At 39.2% G+C, this 24,571-nt stretch overlaps 2 protein-coding genes across 2 annotated transcripts; both read right to left on the bottom strand.

Annotated features, from left to right (window-relative positions):
- Positions 1–991: 991 nt before the first annotated feature.
- On the bottom strand, positions 992–7,076 carry LOC117290953 (stromelysin-3-like). Its single transcript, XM_033772535.1, has 8 exons — positions 6,413–7,076; positions 5,892–6,190; positions 4,631–4,920; positions 3,854–4,012; positions 3,103–3,350; positions 2,586–2,730; positions 1,765–2,028; positions 992–1,261 (listed from the first exon to the last, which is right to left on the bottom strand). The coding sequence occupies exons 1-8, from the start codon at positions 6,938–6,940 to the stop codon at positions 1,152–1,154; spliced, it is 2,043 nt and encodes a 680-aa protein (XP_033628426.1). The 5' UTR covers positions 6,941–7,076; the 3' UTR covers positions 992–1,151.
- Positions 7,077–15,278: 8,202 nt separating this feature from the next.
- LOC117290870 lies at positions 15,279–23,673 on the bottom strand. Its single transcript, XM_033772426.1, has 10 exons — positions 23,519–23,673; positions 21,582–21,650; positions 20,370–20,624; positions 19,572–19,725; positions 18,473–18,487; positions 18,091–18,194; positions 17,293–17,363; positions 16,337–16,515; positions 15,639–15,734; positions 15,279–15,432 (listed from the first exon to the last, which is right to left on the bottom strand). Exons 1-10 carry the CDS (start codon positions 23,525–23,527, stop codon positions 15,425–15,427), a joined length of 960 nt encoding a protein of 319 aa, XP_033628317.1. The 5' UTR covers positions 23,528–23,673; the 3' UTR covers positions 15,279–15,424.
- Positions 23,674–24,571: the final 898 nt, after the last annotated feature.

Genomic DNA, 24,571 nt, shown 5'->3' with positions numbered 1-24,571 from the left:
GTGTTTAAGTTAAAGTTGCAAAATATAAAAATTATGACTTTTGAAGACATTTTAAAAGTAATAAATTAAAGATTTTTAGGACAATAGTTTTGTCGCAAAAAATGGAAGTAAAAGATTAATGGTTTTTTTTTAAGTATAATGTATGCAATCATTCTTGTTACAGGCTGTGAATTTCTGTTTTACAAGGCTCCTTCGAAACCATGGCTGAGGATATGGCTCCGGATTGTTATCCATCTGCTTGTGTTGAAGCCCCGATAGCAGGACGCCTAATGACGGATCTTAAGCCAGAGCCCGAGCCCAAACCATAGTTTCGAAAGAGCAACTGACAAAACTGAAAGACAAAACAATCAGACTAAAAGAAATTTACGTGGTACCGTTAATACTGTTATTACGCGGTTGTAGTTGAAAGGGAATGTATACATTTTTGGGAATCGCTCTTTAAGACACTGGACACTATTGGTAATTGTCAAAGACCAGTCTTCTCACTTGGTGTATCTCAACATGTGCATAAAATAACAAACCTGTTAAAAATTTGAGCTCAAGATGGTTGATTTCGAGACCGCAAATTCTAAATCTGAGGTCTCGAAATCAAAATCGTGGAAAATTAATTCTTTCTCGAAAACTACCCCACTTCAGAAGGAGCCGTTTCGCACAATGTTTTATATTATTACCAACATCTCGCCATTACTCGTTACCAAGTAAGGTTTTATGCTAATAAACATTTTGAGTAATTACCAACAGTGTCCACTGCCCTTAAACAAATGGAAATCAACTTGTAAAGTAAAACATCTACCGAAATTAAATTAAACTTTAAAATCATTATTTCCAAGTAATGTGGTCAGAGTGGGAAAAAAATGTTGTTTTTCCCTTAACATTTGTGGCAGAAACGTTTCTCCAGATTGTGTATTCCACTTGCGAAGTATTCTTCCGGCGTGGGCATAAACCCTCCTCATTTACGGCGAAAAAAAACCCGACACTTTTTGAAATGAAATTTCTACGTGTAAGTTTTATTATACATCCACAACTACGATGAAAAGAATCAAACGGTTTAAACAAATTATAATTTCCACTTAGCAGCGATGTAGTCCTACCCGTTTTACATAACTGCTCATTCTACTAGACGGATTGATTGATACTCAAAGTTGATGAGTTTAGAAACACCCAAAGTAGTCCTCTGTGTAATCTCTTGGTCCCACGTCGACCTCGGCATAGAGGTCATCGTATCGGTAGTAGTCTTTTCCAACCAGGAAGTAGGTAAGATCTGTAAAAAATAAATACAAAAAAATAACATGGTTAGATTAGGTTTTAGTATACAACCGGGAAAATGGGTCAAACAACTTCTCATAATATTATTCTTATAAATTTATGCATTATTACTAATTTCTTTTTGCAAAAGTAAACATGTACTTAGTATCTGCCTTGTGATTGGTTTAGAGTGCTTCACAGCTATGAATATTTTTTCTTAAGAAAGCCCACGCGAGTGTCAACCAATGTACTGTACCCTCTATACATTTTCTATTTATTTTGACAAACGAACCACGCTGTTGGCATGGTCGGCCGAATGTTGGCAAAACATTCAATCAAGTAAACAGATGTTCTGACCAAATTCAACTTCAAACTTGTTCAACAAGTTCAACTTGTTTTGCAAACTTTCATTTGTTGTTTTGTTTCTAACATATCCAGCACTTTTTTTAAATTGTGTAACATTGTTAGCAACTGAACAGTGGCTACTTTTTTTTCGTTTTTCTTTAAAGAAATACTTACGTGAGTCTTCGTTGTGGAAGGCTGCAGCCACACCGTTCGGGACGCCCCTCCATACCTCGTCGATTCGGTACGGCCAGTCGGGGTCCACGCTGCGAGTCAACTCGTCATACCTCCACACCAACTCGTCCTTGAAGATGTACGTCTTCTTGTCCGCGGCCCAGGTGACTACAGCGTCTATGTTACTAGGGAGCGATGGGTCAATGTTGGTGATGGGGGTGGGTCCGCTCTCTCGAATCAAACCATTGTAGACGTAGTAGTTGGAGCCTGTGGAAAAAGAATATTTCAAATTGTTTAATTTGTAAAATGTACACAGCCACAAACATTGGTACACCTTTTGTTACAAAGACACAAAAACAACAGATACGAATTTAGTAACTCTTTGCAGACACTATTATTATTGTATTCGACAAACTCAAGACACTTTTGTGTTCATCATTGGCAGAAAGATTTTTAATTGGCATATAAATAGCATTGAGATGAAAACCGCCTCATCAGTGGTTTTCAAACCATTGTTTATAAAATGGACTTGAACAAAATGTGTACCAATGGTTGTCGCTGTGCACATGTGACTAATATCTTGAGTTTTTAGCGTATGTGCGAACAGAGCAGTCACCTTCGGTTAGCCAATCAGTGTTGCTATCCCTTGAAGTAGCTAATTTCACAATGTTTTGACAATTGCGCGTGATTTGCGTACGTGCTCAGGGTTTCAGACGAGAGAACGGAGTCTGAAGCGGAATCCAAAGCCGAAACCGTGGATTCGAAAATGGCCTAGGGAACGGTCTATCATTCTCAACTTACAAAATGGCGTCGGTTTTACTCACCTTTGAACATAAAGAGCTTGTAGGTAACCGGGTCCTCATAAACGGCGTCGATGTCTCCGGGAAAGTTCTGGAAGAAATATTGAGCATTGCTCCCTCCTTCTCTTGAAAGGATGGTGTAGTCACGAATACGGCCGTACTTGTTGCCCTGATCAAAGTAAAGATGAACAAGAATAATAGTACGGTTTGGGCAAAACAAAAAGTGAATATCCATCACAGTTTTCACTGTTTTCCAATATCGGTCAAAACTAGTTGCTTTAATTTAAAACAAAATTAAGGGAAGTTTTCCATTCACACCATGACAATACCTTTGTATCATGTGAAACATAGGCCCGTGTATACATCATTATTTATGGACCCTTCAAAACATTGTTTAACAACTTCGATTGCTGCCTTTATAGACAAAAATTGACAGCCATGACAAAATGTGATTACACGGTACTTTAGTTTGATATACTCATCATTCTGCAAATAGTTTTCGGTAAATGCGAAAAAGAGGGACTTGGCGATATCAACTTACCGTGAATGAGAAGAGTTCTCCCCGCCAGAATGTCGTGGCGTCGAAGACGATGGAAGGGCACGGGTCGGTGGGGGTTGAGACGGGGGTGGTTGGGGTCTGGGCTGGGGGCTGCGTTGGGGACTGGGTCGGGTTAGGCTGAACAGTGGCTGGTGGGGCACGTGTGGTGGAAGGGACTGGTGCTTGGGTGGGTTCGTTTATGGGTGGGTTTGGGTAAGGGAATGGGTACGGCTGGGGGTTTTGCTTGGAACCTGGAAATTCAAAATGAAGACACAACGTACGCTCGTTATATAACAAATTTCAAGCTAACAAAATCATTGACATGTGATGTAGTTTCAAAAGTAAACTGGCAGAGCCAAATATCCTCAGAGCCCAAATAAAACAAAAATGTTCTGCAATAGGAGAAGACATCTACCTAATGTAAAGCATCATGTAATTTTGAAAAGCGTTTTACCTCCAAAAATAATCGTCTTACTGCAGTAATATTATAACCCGATGCACTAATGTCAGACCTGGCTACTGTCTGCCATACTCGTCTGCCACTTTTGAAGAAACTGATTCCAGCCCCGTGAAAATAAGTTTAGGCTTAACATATGTGTTCCTGCCCTCCTTCATTTTATATGACCGTGTCCGGATTGGCGGACACGGCTACAGCTAGATTTCCGTGTCATCGTGCGTTGAGGTATAGGACGTCTTTAGCAACAGCCGTAGCCGTAGTCTCGACAAAAAAATGTCTATAAAAAGTTTGACTCACCATACAGAGACTGGATACCAGACAGGTCATCATACGGCATAACGAACGTGGGCTGGTAGCCAGGATAGAATGGTGCCATGAGGGCAGATGGATCTGACGAGTGATGCATACCGAGAGAATGGCCAATCTCATGGGCGGCTACCTGGAACAGATTTGTGCCTGCAATTAGAATTGAATGTTATTTAAACATTATTATATTGCATAAACAAAACGGGGAGAAAACACTGGTCAGAGAAAACACAAGGGCTGTGGTAAAGAAAAAACTATGAAAATTATGTTTTTGCGTACTGAATTATTTGCGTCAGAAAAGACAAGCAGATGACATTTAATCAGCTTTACAGTAAATGCAAAGGTTAGTTATGGACTTACGGTGTGCCACTACAAGATACCATGTCAGAATTGACCCAGATTCGGGATCACGTGGGGCCTACAATATTCAATCTGAAATTAAATAAATTGATCCCAAAGACTACCAGTAACCCTACATCCTATTTCCAAAAACCTGTTTTGAAAACTTTCCAAAGTAATCAAAGTCCTGGAGAAAGTTTTGTTTTCACTCCAATCTTCAGGTCAGCCTAACCCAGAATCCGGTTATATTCTGACCGGGAGTTTTAGAGTGGACCTTTTAAAACAGTCTACGGTTTATTATACAATCAGAAATAAAACAATTAATAACAAAGACTTTCAGTGCATCATAATTTCCAAATGAACCCCTTTTTTGAAAGCTTCAAAATAATCAAAATCTTGCAAAATGTTTTTAGTCTGTTTTTCACTCACCGTCATAAGTTGCGTAGCTAAATGGCTCATCGTCATCGAAGTGCACATCACCCTCGATGTCCCCAGAGTTGGACTTTGGCAGAAACGCGTGGGCAAGTACCCCACCGGGCCCGTCGAACGGGTAGCTATCCCCGTGGTTTCCGTAGCCAAACTTCAGGTAGAAATCTGCGTATTGTGCGCCGTGGATCTCCGTGAAGGTGAGTGGGGTGATGTCGCTCCAGACTTTGAAGGCGCGTAGAAGTGTCTCTCTGGTCTCTTCGGCGGACATTGTGCGGGGATAGTTTAAGATTCTACACCAATACAAGGAGAAAGACAAGATAGTTGTAGTATGGAGGTTATAATTGCATTGGGACAAAGAGTATTAGTTTTTGTTTCATCGTTGCATTGATGGGTGAATATAGGCAATGTATACTTTAATTTAAGGAATTGGAACCATGTTGATCTCATTTATATAAAGACAGTGGACACTATTGGTAATTATCAAAGACCAGTCTTCTCACTTGGTGTATCTCAACATACGCATAAAATAATAAACCTGTGAAAATTTGAGCTTAATTGGTCGTCGAAGTTGCGAAATAAAAACGAAAGAAAAAACACCCGCGTCACACGAAATTGTGTGTTTTCAGATGCTTGATTTCGAGACCTCAAAATCTAAATCTGAGGTATCGAAATCAAATTCGTGTAAAACTACTTCTTTCTCAAAAACTACGTCACTTCAGAGGAAGCCGTTTCTCAGAATGTTTTATACTATCAACAGCTCCCCATTATTCATTACCAAGTAAGGTTTATGCTAATAATTATTTTGAGTAATTACCAATAGTGTCCACTGCCTTTAAACCAGGTCATAGTAAACATTGGATATCAGTGATAACTATAGGCTACATCAACATTTAATTGTAAAACTAAAGCATTGTATAAAACATACCATACGCTTATAAGGAAATTTCTTCAACACCAGTGGAAACCCTAAACGTGTGTAACCACATAATTATTGTTTAAATACCCTGCCTTATGATGTCGACCTCTTTTGTTCTCAGGGTCCACACTTGGACGTGGACAGTATATGATTCGAACCACGTGCCTCTAGCTACCGGGCAACCTCGGTGGTCTAGTTGGTATGACACTGCTCTTGAATTGCAAAGGTCGTGTGCTCGAATCCCATCGAGTAATATGCCTGTGATTTAGGAAAAATACCGAGTATACAGTGCTAACATACATCGTTGTATATAAATGGGTAATACCAAAATAAATAGACTCATACCTGAATGTGATGTCTAGTTTGTCCCATCTCTGACCAAAGTGACTGAAATCCAGCGGGCCTCCCGTGTAGTTACTACGGGTGGTGTTACCCTTCGTTGAAGGCGGTGTCATGTCGGCCACGCCGCATCTCGGCTTTTCCATCATCATCATGGTCATCTCGTCCAGTTCGCCCGTCTCTTTAAGACCCATGAACTTCTGCATCATCTTGATGCTCTTCTTCATCTTCTTAGCGGATATTTTGTCTGTGTTAAAGTCGTCGTCGTCCATCTTGCGCATGTAGCCGTACGCTGACATGTAACCCTGTATTGGGAGGAGGAAAAAACACCGCATTAATTTAGGTTTTTAACAATAAGCCTTTTTGAGATATGGTGAAACAAAATACTTTGGCATGAGGTTTGGGTATTGTCAGGGACCAATTTCAAGTCTGTAAGCAAAACAATTGAATGGACGACGGCCAACATTCCATAAAGCTTACATTGTCGGTAAGTTATTTGCAATTTCTTAGTACACAAATGTACTTACCACTGCCTTTCGCATAGCTTCTTTTTCTTTAACATCAACCTTGACACCACTCAATTCAAGCGGTCCCGTTTTAGGCTTAGAATTCGACGGTCTGTACTGAGGTCTGATCGGCATGTTCTCCCTTCTATTCTGCCACCCTCTCGTAGTATTGTTTTTGTGTGGTTTACCGTTGCCTCTCCCATGTTTTTCTTCTTCTTCTTCTTCCCCGCCCTCGGAATTTTGACCCTCACCGGGTTCGGTATCGGTTTGCTCGGAGTCAAAAAGCGGCCCGGATTCAAATTCCCCATCGACGTCGGTTTCTTCGTCAACGTTGCTTGGAGTAGTCTCCTCTGGCTCTTCTTCCTCCGGTCGGTCTTTACCGTGACCCCTCCGTCTCTCTCCACGGGAGCCTTCGCGGCGATCTCCCGGCGCCCCTTGACCGCGTTTTCCGTGCTTCTTCTTGACGGGCTTTGAGAGCCCATCGCTCGGCATCAGACAGCATACCATCAGTGCCACTGCTATCACCGCATAAAGCGACAACAACCTCATATTGCTGTTGTAAAAGTGTGAACTTTATTATAAAATAACTGTCCTTCTTCAGACTTGAAAGTCAACGCATCTGTTTCGATTCTGAATCGAACTAAGCAAACTCGCCTCTTTTATAGAAAAACTTCGATTCAGTAATGTCCTGTTCATTAGTCAAAATAAAGGCATAAACTTAGACAGTGCGGGGAATTCGCGGAAGCTGCTTGCCTATCACCGGGCAGTGTTGAGCGTTGATTGGCTGGTTGGGGTGAGTCGGTCGATGACGCACACCCAAACCATTACTGTGTCAGGGTCAAACTTGGAAACAATTGGAACTAAAATTCAATATTTCAGCAGCCAAAAAACTCAGTCACAACTGGTGTAGTCGTTAATCAAACGGATGCTAGAATTGGGACAAAACCAAAACACAGCGTATCCGCTTTAGTTCTAGCCCAGAAGTTCAATCAATTTTATACGATGCTACATCCGCCTTGACAGTAGTCTAACTCTAGAATTGTAAGGAGCCAGCTCAAGTTCAAGTACGGAGTTAGTCAGCCGGGCAAGATTTATTATAAACAATACAAGTATGCAGGCCCAACAGCACTCGTCAGCACACGTTCGCTATTTATATTGTTTATTAACAAAAAGCAAGGCCCACGGAATTGTTCAACATTTTCAAAACAAGTTCTTGCGGCTGCCAAGATCCCTCTTCCCCTCCCACGCCCCTCCCCTTTCCCGGATTTGCAAACCCTAATCTTGCAACACGCAGGGTTGAAAATTACTGAAAATTACTGGCAATCCCAAGAATTCATTTCTTCGCATTGTACCATTGTTAATACATGTCCCAGATGTCAAGACAATGTTGTTGTCGTTGTTATGACGACAGTGGCACCGAAACTGTGCAAGGAACTTTAAAGGCTTTGGGTACTTTTTGTAGGAAGACCCACAGATTTACATTAAATTTACACACGGTCTGATGATAATGAAGGTAGAAAGCTTCCCTTTAAATATTATTTGCTGAGGTGCTGTAGATTTTAAGAAATGAGTAAAACAATCTAACGAAAGTAACTTTCGTGGCACAACGTCTTTTACCAGTATTGGTATACGCGACTCTCCTGAAGACTTCGCTCTGTGACTTTCACTTGTTTTTCTCTAAAAAGCTTGACGACTAATGAAGCTGAAACTTCTACAGGTATATTACATTGATCTTCATTCACAGTGAGTAGGGATTCATCATGGTCAAAACAACTTAAAGGTATCAAAATCCATTTTAACGGCAGGTTTTGGAATTTCCACAGTCAAGTTAATGACCATTTACAAACTTGGTAAATAGCAATAGAGAGCTGTTGGTAGTATGAAACATTGTAAGAAACTACCCATTTTAAGAAGCTTTAGAGAAAGAAGTAATTTTCCACAAACAAATTTGATATAAAAAAATAAATAAATAAACATTTTCGTGCAACTGCGATTGACCACTTGACCCCAAATTTAACAGGTTTGTTGTTTTATGCATGTTGGGATACACAAAGCGAGGATACTGGTCTTTGACAATTTTCAAAAGTATACCCTGCCTTTAAAGAGTCTCTAATACCAGCGAAGGAAGGAGGTCGAAATTGGCCTTGACTTATCGGCGTATTAACCTGCATAACCTCAGTACCACCTCACGGAATCTAATAAGGAACAGAATTGTTAAAGGGTTTGGGTGCTTGTTGTAACACAAAACACAATGCCACAGATTTACAGTAAACTTACAATGTTTGAAGATAATGGTGGTAGAAAGCTTCCTTTAAAAAAATAAATTGCTGAGGTGCTGTAGTTTTATTTTTTTATTTTTAGAAATTAGTAAAACAAGGTCACGAAAATAATTGTCGTCTCAGGAGACGAATTTTCTTTTAGCATGTACAGCGTGTATTTTGGAGGATGGAATATAGTTTAGTATTTGCGGGACAACAAGTAGACCTACACATTGAGTTGTACTTTTAGTTTTTTGACCGATTTAAGGGATTTTGTTTTTATTTGTTTATTTTTATTTTGTTTTGTTCACATTGTTTTGTTTGTGTTTTTACATTTTTTGTTTTGTTGCTGTGATGTACTAAAATAATGATGTTGTTTGTTATGTTATTTTACATGTTTTGCATAATAAAAAAACATGTTTAAGTAAAGGTGACGGATCTTGGGAGGATTTTTTGAAATACTGTGGTATTTTGTGGAACAAAAAATAGACTTACACACAGAGTTGTACTTTGAAAAGTTATTGGCCAATTTAAATGATTGTTTTATATTTGAATGTGTTTGTGTTGGTTTTTTGTTTGTGTTATTTTGTTTGTGTTTATTAATTGTTTGCTGTGTTGCTGTTTTTTATGTATTCTAAAATAATTCTAGACTCAGACGTTGTTTGTTAAGTTATTTGAAGCTTTTGAAAGCGCGGACGTCCCTGTATATTGTTCCAGAATTGGCGATCTAAATCATTCAAAATTGAAATCAACTGGTTTGACATAAACAAAAATATATCCACTTTGTGGTTGTCCGGTATGACCTTATAAGGGAAACAATGACGGTATACCATTACACTTGTCATTGTGGTTGTCCTTGAATACAATATTTTGAGTTAGAGGGCAGTATTGTCCACCACTATATCATTTTTTTTTCCAATTTTAAAAGCGTAGGCCCTATATTGAAAAAATGAACATTGTATTTTAATTTAACCAAAATATGCTTTTGTCTGTTTAATGAACTCGTATAAAGCACTGGTTCAAAGAACAGTTGTCAAAAAATTACGGAAATTGCCATTGTGGCTGTCCTTTAATAAAATATTTTAACTACAGGGAAATATTGTTCACCACTAATATTTTTTTCATTTTAAAAGCCCATCTTGAAACAATGAACATTGTATTTAAATAAAATAGTCCTTATGGAGAGCATTGGTTAAAAAATACTTGCCTAAATCTATAATAATTGTGTTTTAAACGGAACAATTTAAATTGCTCTAGTTCTGAATAGGCCATATATCGCATTAACAGTCTGCACACAATTTCATAGACCAACTTCTAAGCATAAAACATAGCTAAGCACAGTAAAATTATGCTTACCGGGAGACGGTTACCAGCCAAAATACCATTTCACATGTACAATCTGTTTTTTACATTTTTTGTGACTTTCCGGTCACTGGCGGTGGTTCAAAATTTGGGTATTAGCACACGAGGGTGGTTGGTATTCAATTGTGTTTTTCGATTTGGTGAGCACAAGTGTACACAATTTTTATCAGGTCTCAAAAAAGTTTTTTTTTTCTGTATTATATCCATACGACATACGACACCATAGTTGAGTGAAGAACCATGTGCGCACGCGCAAACTCACATGCGCCAGGTCGCTCATTGTCTGTGGAGGTATGTGGGTGATTACGAGGTGTACGACCGCGGTACCGCAGGTTCGACTTTTGAAGTCCCTTCGTTGGAGCTCCTTCTCTTCCTTCCTCCATGATAAAACGGAGCCTATGGTTGAGATATGAGCAGCAATGAACATTGATGTGCCAGTTTGCACCATCATCACTTTAAGGTGAAAGTGGGAAGGTGACCTTCAATGTTATTATAAACGTCCGTCATTTACAACCAACAGGTGGAGTACGAATAAAGATATTTGTTATTGTGGCAAGGTGTCCCCTTCTTTATTTCTAAGAACTTTTACAACGAGGGGAAATCCGGTGGCATGCCAACAAGTTTCCGCCGAAAATAGTGTCCTCTGAGCATGCGTATGTAGACGCACGGACACTATTTGGCACATGAGACTTGACATCAATAGTGTCCGTGCGAAGGCGATCGGGTGTAACAGACTGGTAGGCAGGAATGGACAGTTTTCTTAGAAACGACGCGGGGATGGTATTCGATAAAACTTGTCGTCACAAATAAACAGTATTGGACCTTGGAAGTTTTCTTAATAATAATAATAATAATAATAATAATAATAATAATAATGAGAACTTATAAAGCGCACAAATCCATCAAAGTGCTCATGGCGCTAAATACAAAGAATAATATTTACATTTACAATAACCAAAATTGAAACGTAAGCCTAAGCTAAGAAGAAATCCAGAACATGTTGAAGAGAAATACAATGTACAATACAAATGCAATATCAAAGAAAACATCGAAGGGTAGAAACATCGAAGGGTAGAAATCAAACCATTTTCTCAAATACTTGGTTAAGGTTTTTCTTAAATTGTGTTAAAGAAACAGATGATTTTACTAGTGCTGGCAATTTGTTCCATAGGCGTGGGGCAGCATGTGAGAAAGATCGGTCTCCCCATGAATGATTGGATATGGGCTCAATAAGGAGACTAGAATTGTAAGACCGGAGTTTGCGAGGAGGATTGTATGGTTTGAGTAGATCATCAATATATGCAGGGGCATTGTTGGTGAGTGATTTATACAAAAAAAGCAGAAGTTTATACTTAACTCTACTGCTTACGGGTAACCAGTGTAATTCTTTCAAAATCGGAGTTATATGACAGGACTTTTTATTTAAGGTGATAACACGAGCAGCATAGTTCTGAATACGCTGAAGTCGTTCAATTTGAGTATTAGGAAGACCATATAGAAGTGAGTTACACATGTCAAGTCTGGAAACGACGACGGAGTGGACTATTTGCTCAGTTGCTTTTTGTGTTAAATATTTCCTCACTTTGCCTATATTACGAATGTGAAATGTTGTAGAACGTGCAATACTAGAAATATGTGAATAAAGTGTCATGGAAGAGTCGAAGATCACACCAAGATTACGAGCTTTGGTAACAGCGGTAACTTCGGAGTCACCTATATTAATATGGGGAATAGTAACTTTAGAGAAGTGTTGGCGTGAACCAAGTATCATAAATTCAGTCTTGTTATCATTAAGTTTAAGGAAATTGTCTTGCATCCAAACACGAATTTCACCAACACACGTTTCAATACGACTGATGATCTCATCAGCAAAATGTTTGGATGGTTTAAAAGAGAAATACAACCGAGTGTCATCAGCATATACATGATAGTTCAGTTTGTGTTTCAAGATGATGCTATGATTTGTTTTAATTGGGAAGTATTTGGTCGTATGAATGGACTAAATGTCAAGATAATTGTACATGAACTCGCAAAAAATAATATTAAAAAAACAAAAAAGACAAAAACCTCAGATGAAAAGATAAAACTGTGCGACGTCTAATTAAATAATGTGACGTCATGGATGCTTGACCAATCACATCACAGAATGTTAATGAGCGGGCACTATCGGCAGGTGACACTTTTTGGCATAACACAGGACATCCTAAGTGAGAGTGAGAGTGTACTTAAAGACGCAACCTTCTCATGATGTGGAACCCTGAGTCCCTGCCTCCCCGCACGCATTTTTTTCTGTACATCAGCATTGTCACTGTCGTTGTGCTTTTCTATGGGGATTTTTTTCTTCTCCAAAATCGGTTCAAAAAAGGTAAACCTTAAAAAAGGGACAGTTTTTGAGGATGGCATTTGTATAGCCTACTACAGAGAAAAAAATAACCCACACATACCAGAATAGTTAACCCTGCTCATCAGCACCGTGCGTGGATCAAGGGGATGTAGGGGGGGGGGGGGGGGGCACGTGCCCCGGTAATATTTGAACAAACAACGGTGCGTGTTATATACCGTGAAACTTGTTGCAAAACTGAACCAAATAAAGCAAATTTTAAACGACTAAAAGATATTGTGTAAAACGCTTCTGAACTGATTGCACCACTCCAGCAACTATGCAATGGTGTCCGCCATGCAATACTGTCCGCTCTGGACACTTTTGCATAATTATGCAATCGTGTCCGGGGCTATGCGAAAACCGTCCGGTGGACACATTGTACATGACTGTACATGTATGTGCGCGCGTAGGTGAGCATGTATGCACTAAATGCACAGCATGACTATTTACGTATTTTATGATTGCAGCGAATACCCAACGGCCGAACATTAATTTGCCATGTTATTCATGACATGCACTTAGCTTGTAAAAAAAAAAAGGCGAACATATTCCGTTGCCAAGGGCGTTTAACTACAAGAACGGTTTTGCACGGGGCGGACACAACTGCATATGCAAATGTGTCCGGGCGGACACAATTGCATTATGCAGCAGCATCCGGGCGGAAACGATTGCTCATGGAAAACCGTCCGGAATAATGTCCTCCGGATAGTATTGCAAAGAGGACATAATTGCATGCGACACCGGCTTTGAGTGTCATAACATAATAGGCTTTAATTCCCGCATAAATAACTTTTAACAAGATTGATGATATTGGCAGTTTTTACTTTTATTAGAGGAGGCTTCCAGTAGCTTTACACAAGGATGGCGTGACGTTTCAAGACTTAAGGAAACTTCACTCATTTCGTCAATAATCAATTTTGTAACATATTATATAACCTAGGCCTACACATTAAAGGGACACGTTGCCTTGGATCGGTCGAGTTGGTCTTTGAAAAGCGTTTGTAACCGTTTTTTATAAAATGCATATGGGTAGAAAGATGTTGTAAAAGTAGAATACAATGATCCACACAAACATGCCTCGAAATTGCATGGTTTTCCTTTTACCTCGACGACTAACACGTCGGCCATTTATGGGGGTCAAAATTTTGACTCCCATAAATGGCTGACCGTGTTAGTTCGCACAGTAGAAGAAAAACCACGCAATTTCGAGGCAAACTTGTGTGGATCATTGTATTCTACTTTTAAAACATCTTTCCAACCATATGCATTATATAAAAAACGGTTACAGACGCTTTTGTTTTGACCAACTCGTCCGTTCCAAGGCAACGTGTTCCTTTAACTGCATGTAGGACAAACCATAGAGCAAGGCAAACTACACTATACACTATTAAGCAATCTCCGAAACTCAAACAGAACTGACTATACAACTACAAATATTTCAAAATGTACAATATACCGCAGTGTCTGTGTACATGAAATACATAGGCCTATACAAATGTATGATAAATGTTTATTATATACAATTTATAGTAAAAAAAATAGTAACTAGTTGTCTCTTGATAAGAGTCAGTTCCAGGAACAACAAATTATGACACCTTTTTCTAAAATTCTTACGTGTAGATTTTGAATCAAAGTCGCCGAGTTCGCCGGCCACAAAATAGGCCCTATCAACAGCGTCTGTAAAGGTTCACATGACCACAAACTTGCACGCCATAACGACTTGAGTCGAGTCTAACATTTTACTGTTTCCAGAGCCTGTTACAATTAGATTTTTCAGCTCAAAAATTACGTCATCACAGATCACCGCATCAATCCGTACACAAAATTTCCCGAGTTTAATTTATAATTTTATCCGCTTTTTTTTTTATCTAGTTTTAATATTGTTACAAACAATTATTGTTGGTTAATCAGAGATGAAGCTTTATTTCGCAGCACTTAAAAAGCTAATGATTGTTCTTTACTTAAAAAACATAACATAACATAACCCCATACCAAGACGTGTCAGTCTTACTGTCTTTTAAATCTACACGATATAGACTGCAGGGCAGATATCAAGAGAGGGCGGTTTAGAAGGAACCAAAGGGCACGTGGTCTTTAGAGCCCGTTTCGACGAAGCACAGTTTTTTTTCTTCTTCAAAACATCGGGTTGTTATAATCATGTTATACAAGTTAACAAGTAACCAGTTCACCTGACGAAATCGACACAATCGAACCATAGAGTTATATACAGCTCTATGAATCAAACTATAGTTGCGCCATTTTGTTTTGGGCAGTTTCCCTCTGCGCATGCTCAACATATTTACAGGCAATTTGATTCCCAAACCGGTGTCATTCGGAAATGTTGAGATTTTGAGCTTCTGTTCCCAATAATTATAGGAAAAACATTCAAAAGAGGGCGATATATGAAGAAGTGTAGCCAGGGTCCCTTGCTACAAAATTTACGAGCATGGATTGTTTATTTGTTATCACCGTGTGTGACTGATGTTGTGAGCTTTCCCACTGCAAAGTTAAAAAACTAACAACCCTTCTGCGACATGAGAGTGATATGACGAATTGGTAATCCTGATCACCTTGTTGGACAAGATAGCACCCACTATAGCATGCGCTGTATGGGCATTTTCACCTAGGACGTCGCTCTGTCCTTACTCTATGGTTCAACAAACAAGGATTCCTTTCACACGATGATGTAGCCCACGTCCTTGGTCAAAACTTCCGCTAGTGTAACAATTTGTCGTAGGTCCGGACCTCCGACAAAATGTAGCAATGTTGGACAAGATTTTACACTCCAGAAAATTATTGTCCTTTCACACGAGGTGCATTTTGTAAAGTCTTACAACCATGCTACAATTTAGCAAGGGACCCGTGCTAAATTGCTCTCGTGTGTAAGGGGCTAAAGGGATATAGTCTCCAGCCACATCACACCAGCAGACAGTAGCCCCCGCTTGGCAACAGTGCAATATATCTTAAATTTGTGCCAGGTTCATATGCAGGGTTTTATTAGTTCTTGACAAACTCGAGATCCAGTAGGAATTATAGAGCTGTGAAGAAAAGAAAGAACAAAAAACACAAGTGGTTTTAATTTGGCACAATTCAGTCTAAACAAAAACCACGCACCTGACTAATTTCCAATCCACGCAAAAAAATATAATAAGTATTATGAACTGGTTGAAATTCACACATTTTAAAACCTTTGTTGGCCAAAACTCGGGCTTGACGTTTCAACAGAAAGATCTATACAACTTACTTGTTGTGCATGTTGCACCAGTGAAGCCTGTTGCGCATGTGCATGTACAGGAGATCACCGACAAAACTCCATTATTTTCACAATAGACACTACAGCCTGAAAAATGCAATAAGTTATGAGTAAATATCAGTATAGGTCAAAATTTCAAACACTCGGACAACATTGGTATACTTGCCAGCCAAGGACCCCACAGTATCTACACTTTTATGTAAGCCCAAAGCCAACTGTAATAAACCTGTGAAAGGTACTATAGACACATTTGGTAATATTGTCAAAGACCAGTATTCTCACTTGGTGTATCTAATTATGCATACAATAAAAACCTGTGAAAATATGGACTCAATCGGTCATCAAATTTGCAAGAAGAGAATATGAAAGAAAAACAGCGTTGTTGCATTACTTTGTGTGCTTTCAGATGCACAACAAAAGGCTTTAGCTGAAGTATTTGATTATTTGAGTGAGATATAACCTCTTTCTCAAGAACTAAGTTACCTCTGTCCTTACTCTATGTTCAGAGGGAGCCGATTCTCACAATGTTTTATACTATCAACAGCTCTCCATTGCTCGGTACCAAGTAAGTTTTTATGCTAACATTTATTTTAAGTAATTGCCTTAAAGCTAGCTCTGTCATGTTATGAGTCACGAGAAAAACTGTGGCGGGAAAAATTATATCGGAATATAAAATAATTGAAACTTACTGTCTGCTATATTCAGTGTGCTCGGTACAACATCGAGCGGTGCAAATGGCGACCCCGCCCTCAAAGTCTCCTCCGTGATGAACTTAAACACACTATTTCTTAACAAACGAGTAATCACAACGTCTGAATTGAAGACTACGCTGAAATCAACTTGGGTGGTGGTTGTTGTTTCAGAAGCGCTGTATAATATGAAGTGAAAAAAGGCCGAGAACAAAAAGAAACATGTTTAGCGTCCGGGTTTCTCAAAAAAAAGAAGGAGGAGGGGCTTTTTATTTTTTATTTTATATTTCAAGATTGTCGCCATTCTTTTTAAAATATCAAATATCCATTGTTTTATCTACTGCTCAAACACACCATACATAAATGAAGCACATTTTTGACAAGACATTCAGATTAATTTAGCTGAGATCATTTAAAATAACCATTTTGTCATCGAATTAAAAAAAATTATTACAAATAAAACTTTAGCTTTTTGGTTTAATGTGCATAAGAAATCAAACAAAAAAATTAAAAAGGAGGCGGCCTCTAAAAAGGAAGCAGGCGGGGACGCTAAACAAGTTTATTTTTTTACTCGGCCTAATGGATAGGAGCCCATGATGAGAATGTGGACAACATTCCTAGGCAATGAGACTAAATTTGTTGCTATTTTCTTAGGCTGGTGCAGGGTGGTAATAACGACTGTCAACTCATCAAATGAATTTTCTCAAGTAAAAAGACAGGTAGGATAGGCCTACTTCAGAACCAGGGGTTTCATTGGATACAATGATGTTATTGGATGACGTATTGGTTGGCATGGACGGCCAAATTGTTTGTAAAACACTCAATCGTATTAACAGATGTTTTAACCAAATTCACGATTTCTGCAAACTTTCAATTAAATAAAATACCTCCCATACTTAGCTACTTTTGTGCTTAGCAGCTCTATGAAATTGAGCCAAGTCTTCATGAGAACTTACGCAAAATCGGTGACGGTGCTCTCTTTAAAGTCGTCGACGTAGATGGCGCTGTTTCGAAAGATTTGATTCATCTATTTATATCACGTGAGAAGTGGGAAAAAGGAGAATGAAATAAAAGTGGTAACAGTCGGTGAACTCTTGAAATTGAGCATCTAAAAAATTAGCATGGTATACTTGCGGAGAAGGAAGGAAAATTGGTAATTGTTGCGTGCAAAAAATAGTTAATGGCCTGACGTTTTGACCCTAGAAGAGTCTTTCTCGATGGGCGTTTGTGGGTTTTTGCGGGGTTGTGTGCGTGTGGGTTTGTATACACATTCAAACCGGGAACCTAGTACAAAAGGGACAATGGGTCCACGGTTGCTATCACAAAGAGTTGAACAAAGGAGGGTCCACGATTGCAGGTGTTTACACACTTGTGTGTGTGAGTAGTTATACACTTATTCAAACCGATGACCTAAACAAACGAGGGGTAGGTACGCGGTTGCAGACGTATACAAGCTTGAGGTGTGGGGGTGTTTGTTTGTCTGTCTGTCTGTCTGTCTGTCTGTCTGTCTGTCTGTCTGTCTGTCTGTCTGTCTGTCTGTCTGTCTGTCTGTCTGTCTGTCTGTCTGTCTGTCTGTCTGTCTGTCTGTCTGTCTGTCTGTCTGTCTGTCTGTCTGTCTGTCTGTCTGTCTGTCTGTCTGTCTGTCTGTCTGTCTGTCTGTTTATTTGTTTGTTTGTTTGTTTATTTGTTTGTTTGCTTGTTGTTGTTGTGGTTTTGTTTTTGTGGGGAGTATAGAAACAACTATCAAAACTTACTGCTGATTCGAAGTCCGTTTTCAGGGTGGTGTATTGAGCAGAAGAAGTGTCATCCAAGACCGACGTGAAGCCAGTTCTTATGATCATATAACCCGTCACTGTCGCTGAATGGTTAACGATAAGTACAGGACTGGTAATATTATTACAACAATAAAATAATACTACTAAGTTTTTACATTATAGCGCTTTATCGCACCCTAGTGCGTATTTAAGCGCTCAGTTTAGTCTTACTAAGTATGGGGTACATTCCTTTTAAAAGACACCATGTAATGTTTTACAAGGTGCTGTGGCGCAATTTGCTGGCGATCAGACCAGGAACACCGGGGCGAACCACTTCTTTCTCTTTGAGTTTGAATTGATAAGAAGCGTCAGTTCTACTTACGTCCCGTCGATGTACCTGCATTTAAAAGAAAAGAAGAAAAATTGTTGTTGTTTTAAGGGAAGGTATCTTCGTTAGTCAAAAACTTAATGAACAAAAAAAGAACTTTGGTAAGAACCACGTGCAGCATACATGTATAACATGTATTTGATGTTTGGACTTGTTTTGGACTTGGTGCTCACGCTGAATTCTGAATTCTCGGGGTGTTGCACTCTGACTAAAACTGTTGATACAATTTCGCCTGTATTTTGGGTTTTATTTCAACGGGTGTTTCAAAAGTGTTTAATGACTAGATTCAGATGATTATTCCCCTCTGATGAATGTAGTTTTAAAATGGATGCAAGCTATTAGGTATTGATAACATTGACACCAAACAATTCTTTAAACTGAAATCAGTTTACAAAATTAGCAGCCGATTTTACGAAAAGCTAGCATTAATCCTATCTCGAGCTAGGACGAGTAACTCATCCTAACTTATGATATGGCTGAAATGCGTCATAACGTCTATTACGAAACTTACTCGTCTTAAGTCCTATGATTAATCCTAAGTTAGGAAGGGTTTGGTGAAATCGACGGCTGGGGTCATAGCTTCAAGATAACCAAGAGCAGGTCACGTCTTAGAGTGAGAAATGAGTTCTCCATCCAGCGTGTAGTAAACGACTGGACTAAGTCAATGAACATTTTCAGGAGTTTGCTCAACAGGGATTGGGCCAACTTTCAAATGAACACCGGTAAACGGTATTGTTCAAAGGCCCACACATGGTGTATCACAACTTATATATAAAAATCACAAACCTGTGAAAATTTAGTCGGGAGAAAATAACGGGAAAACCCACCATTGTTTCCGCATGTTTCGCCGTGTCATGACATGTGTTTAAAATAAATCTGTTATTCTCGATATCGAAAGTTGATAGTTGTTTTAATGTTTTCTCAAAAAGTAAAGCATTTCATGGAATAATATTTCAAGGGAAGTATTTCACATTACTTTCTGTAAACCCTGTAAGTTATTTGTAAATCTGTGAACTTTTAATTTGTGTTCTGTTCAGAAAGTGTCCAATGGCTTTAACTAGAGGGGGACTTTTTGGAGGGGGTGGGGACTTACTAGCGATAATGACCACAGGTACAACAATTGCCGTAACGAAGAGGACCAGCAAGAGTCCGATGGCAAAGCATGTGATATAAGTTCTCATCATTGCCATTTGAAGATTGGGTGGGGCTTCACTGCCATAATTACTATCGTCATCCCCTGGCTTCTCCTATAAAATAAAAAAAAGAAGAAGAAACTTTCACATGGTGTTGCCGCAAGCCTCTCTTAGTTTTACTTCCACCAGGCAAAACTTCAACTTTTTGTTTTTAAAGACACTTGTACAACTTGCGTTGTTGTCACATGCCAGTCTTCTCACTTGGTGTATCTCAACGTACACACAAAATAACCTATAGAAATTTGAACTCAATTAGTCGTCGAAGTTGCGAGATAGTAGTGGAAGAAAAAAAACCTTCGTCACAACAAGTTGTGTGCTTTCAGTTGCTTGATTTCGGGACCTCAAAATATAATTCTGAGGTCTCGAAATCAAATTTCAAATATTTTAGTGGAAAGGTACTTCTTTCTCGAAAACTACGTTACTTCAGAGGATTGTTATTAAATGATGCAGGCTTCATGAAATCGCCGGCTATGAGATGGAGTGTAGAGAGCATATTGAGCGGCCCCTTGACAGGTTTCTGTATAGGAGTGTGTCCAACCCATCTGAGTTGTCGTTTTCGGATGTTTTTTGTTATCCCTTTTCTGGATTCGGGAACATTTTTGCATTTCACACTTTACTAACCAAGCGACAGCAAAGGATAAACATCTTATAGAAAATGAAATAAATAAATAGTTTTAAACGCACATAATCATTCTTACCATATTGAATTTATTTTCGTTTGCGTAGAATGTGTTGTTGTAGTATCTAGCGGATGAGACGGGTGCGGGCATCGGTGGTGGTCGCTCCTCCCGCGACCTGGTCCTCCGAAGCAGCCGAATGACCCTCCGTTTCGGACGCCCCACACCACGGGGGGCCGTTGACCGTCGTTCGCGGCCGCCGTCAGGGTAGAACTTGCTCTTACCATCATTCGATAGGAACAGCGACCCGCTTAGCTTCACTCGGCGACGGCTTGCCTTTAACCAAAACGAAGATAATGCAAATTCATGGTCAAACAAGTATTTCAATATGCTTTAAAGGCACTGGATACCTTTGGTAATTGTCAAGGACCAGTCTTCTCACTTGGTGTATCTCAACATATGCATAAAATAACAAACCTGTGAACATTTGAGCTCAGTTGGTCGTCGAAGTTGCGAGAGAATAATGGAAAGAAAACACCCTTGTCGCACAAGTTGTGTGCTTCAGCAGATGCTTGAATTCGAGACCTCAGCTGAGGTCTTGAAATCAATTAAAATATTTTAGTGAGAAATTACTTCTTTCTCAAAAACCAGGTAACTTCAGAGGGAGCCTTTTCTCACAATGTTTTATAACATCAACAGCTCCCCATTGCTCGTTACCAAGTAAGTTTTTATGGCAACAATTATTTTGAGTAATTACCAATAGTGTTCAGTGCCTTTAAAGAGGGATTCCCAACAAATTAAATTCTGCGATCCTACCATTTTACAATAGAAAGTTATTATGAAAATTGGGAAAACAAGTCTCTAATCCTTCTGAAGGTTCTGAAGTGCAAAACCTGGGGTGTTAAAATTGACACCATCGGTGTTGTCACATAATTGGTATCAAAAAAAAAGAAGTTACAACGTAGGCCTAATGTGTCAAAAGTTAAAATAACACTAATATCTGCAATTACCTTGGTGTTATACCACCCTATATAATTCTCTCTTGTGTATCTATGAGAGAACACACTCGGTGTCAATTTTGACAGCCAAACAACTGTTTTTGCAGCGAGTCGTTTAGAAAATGGATGCTTCACAAAACGAAATTTTACACTTGGGGTCCCTTATTTAATGTCCCGATAGACCCAATAAAGAAGTATTTGAAAAACAACAAGTTTTTTGAAAACAATTTCAGTTATTATAAAAATTCGAAGCATGTGGATGGAAAACACCGTTTTGTTGGGTCAGTTTACTTACATTGCGACCCGATGCTGGTCGGGGCCGGCGAGCCGATACCGTGGCGGGTCTTGCTCTTTTCCCGCGTCTCTGTTAAACCAAACAGAAAACAAAAACTGAACAATCAACAAAACTAAACCCCGGTTTCATACTTTCTATAAATGAGATACGAATGTTTACACATCCCTGTTTACGTAAAATTGTCAGTATCGCATTCACATTCGTACAGGAAGTACAAGCGGGCTTGAAGGCCCGGTCACACAGGCCCCGATATGAGAACGAAAACGAGAACGATAAGAAATGCACGCCCTCTTTGTGTCGTTATCGTTATCGTTTTCGTTGTCGCGACAGTGTGAAAGTCCGTGTCCGAAACGTCGGCTTCGGGCAGTGGTCACTGCCGGGTACTCTTTAATGTTGTCATTAAAACAACTGACCTAACAGAATCGCTCAAATTGCACTGACAACACCTTTGTCTTTTTTAACCGTTTGATTGTATTAATCTTATATTAAATGCAGACAATAAAGCCAACATATGGTGAACATTTCATTTAATTTTGTTTAACGTTTTTGAGATATCGCCGAAAATCCGGAGCAAACAATTTCCACGCCCAGGAATACGAATACATGGAGCAAAGCTTCTCTGATTCAAACTTTAGGCCGTAATACCTTTTAACAAACCACATTACTTCGAAGTGTAAGAATTCTCAAAATTCTGTGAAAGAATCCTCAAAATTCGTTATTCAATCGAAACCGTCGAAGCCTTCTACCCAAATAAGTTAGTGTGCTGCGGTTTCGACAGAATAAGAAATTGTGAGAATAAATTCACTTCAAAACGTAATAAGGCAAAAAACTTGACCGAGTTATATGGATTTGGCTTTTGCTCTGGCTGGGGCTCCATCTGCCTTTGTTTGAAGCACATGCTTGCCAAAATTACTGAGCCGGGTCCTAAGCCGGAGCCGGACCCTAATCCAAAGCCGTGATTTCGAAAAGGTCATAGTTGCTTTTTTACTGGCTTTTTTTTTTTTTTCATTTCAAATAATCTAGACTCAAAACCAAGGCTAGAATTTTTTTTTCTTTACATACAATGGCTGGTAACCTAATATTCTGGTAAGGATAGTTTTGTTTAGCCTATGCTTAACAACTTCGTGTGCTTAAGCAGCTATGCAATTTGGCCTAGATCACATCAGATCACCTATGGGCCGAAGCTTGACCCGGAAGTGTTGTATATGACATTCATGAGAGAGGCATAATATGCGCGGTGTAGGGAGGGTGTGTAATAGGCCTACGTAAAGTTACAGGTATTGATTTATACAGGATTGGGAGGTAGAGCTGACAATAGTCACAGGACAAGTTCCATACTTTGTGTGATCAACCATAATATTTCATGAAAATAACAATTCATTTTGGCTTAATCCGTTGTGCAAGTCGCGGTCGGGAGCAAATAATGAAAACCCATGCATAATTTTCAGCATAAAACTTTTTTTCTTTTCCTTTTTTTCCTCAAAACCTCAAAAAATTGAGAAGATAAAAAGATTGTTAAAAATTACATGAAATATACAGTGTAAGGAATGCAATAACCGATATCAGCTGTAATTTGCCTTTATTTGGATTTTATTTGCATGGTTTTCAGATACCTCCTCGAATACGAATTTCATTTTAGGGGGAAATACTCTCTCTCAAAAAAAAGGTTCTATAAAAAAGCCTTTGAACTTAACAATAGACTAAATTAATCAATACAATGTTGTATCCAATCATCTGTATACCTTTAACACAGCAAACCATGAGAGGAAAAAGCATAATGTTGAACTTTCTTTTCTTGTCATTAGTTTGTTCTACTTGTTGTGTTTGTAATCTTCGTTAGAGTATAGTAGCCTATCAACGTTGTCTTTCCTAGGCCATAGGCCTAATAAAAACTACAACAAAACAGGCAAAATACCGTCAAAATCCTTACTACTTACGGAATTCATGTTGAAGAAACTCTCTTCAAAGGAAGCCCAAGAGCAGACCACAAGATGAGATTAATCACAAAAGTTGAACCTCGTTGGTGTAGCAGTTGTTAGAAGGCGACCGTTCTTTAGGCGTGTCGATTGCGTTACATCGTATAGTTCCGTCAGGTTTCACCTTAGAAAGTCCGCTGAACCACGACATTTTTGGTCCATCGCCAAAAACGCAAACACAGTCGTAGCCTTGTCTCAAGGTTCTTAACGCAAGCACCCCGCTTTGAATTCACTAAGTAGCATGAATCACACGTTGAACGACGAACTGCACGGTACAGTATACCGTGGGGTCGAAGCATGGTTTTTCAGCATCGTACAAACGAAGCTGAAAACTTGGGATAAGGCTAACACAGTCGCAGAAAGTTGGCGGTTACGGTTAGGCGCACATTTTGAATGGTGTTTGTTGGATGGCATGTGCCACATTGTCCCCTTTTCAGTTTTCTCTTGTTAAGGTCAATGACGAAATATAGATGTACTTTGTACGTGCCTTTGAGCAACACAGTAAGGCCGTACATGCACAAACTGTTGCGGCCATTTTGGCGAGATACTTTGGGTGCATGCAAGCGTGAGAACAGTTATTACACGTTGTTTGTCATGTCGTCATTTCACAGCAAAGTCAAGTAGAAAGGAGCAAATGGGTTTTAGCTTTATAAAAGCAGACAAACAGAGTGCCACATTGCGCGCCAAAATCGAAGATGAGGGACTGGCGCAAAGTTTATTAAATTAAGTTAAACTTTGTTTGAATCAAAATCCTAAGCAGCGTGTAAACCTTAAAGATTAATATTACTACTATTATACTGTTTGTTGTTGTTGTCATCTGATGATGATTGTCACACACTTTGACCACCCAACCCCTGTATTATAGAGTCACGAACATGGAGCACATGCTATGAAGTAATTCGATGACATGAGCATAAGAACTATTGAATGACACTTGATCGAATCTATGAGTTTTGGAAAGGGACCCGCGCACCTATGGACACTATTGAGACGTTCGTGCCTTTTTCTTATGCT

The sequence above is a fragment of the Asterias rubens genome, chromosome 5, assembly GCF_902459465.1.
Source record: "Asterias rubens chromosome 5, eAstRub1.3, whole genome shotgun sequence".
Lineage (NCBI taxonomy): Eukaryota > Metazoa > Echinodermata > Asteroidea > Forcipulatida > Asteriidae > Asterias > Asterias rubens.
This window is presented reverse-complemented; position numbering and strand designations above follow the sequence as displayed.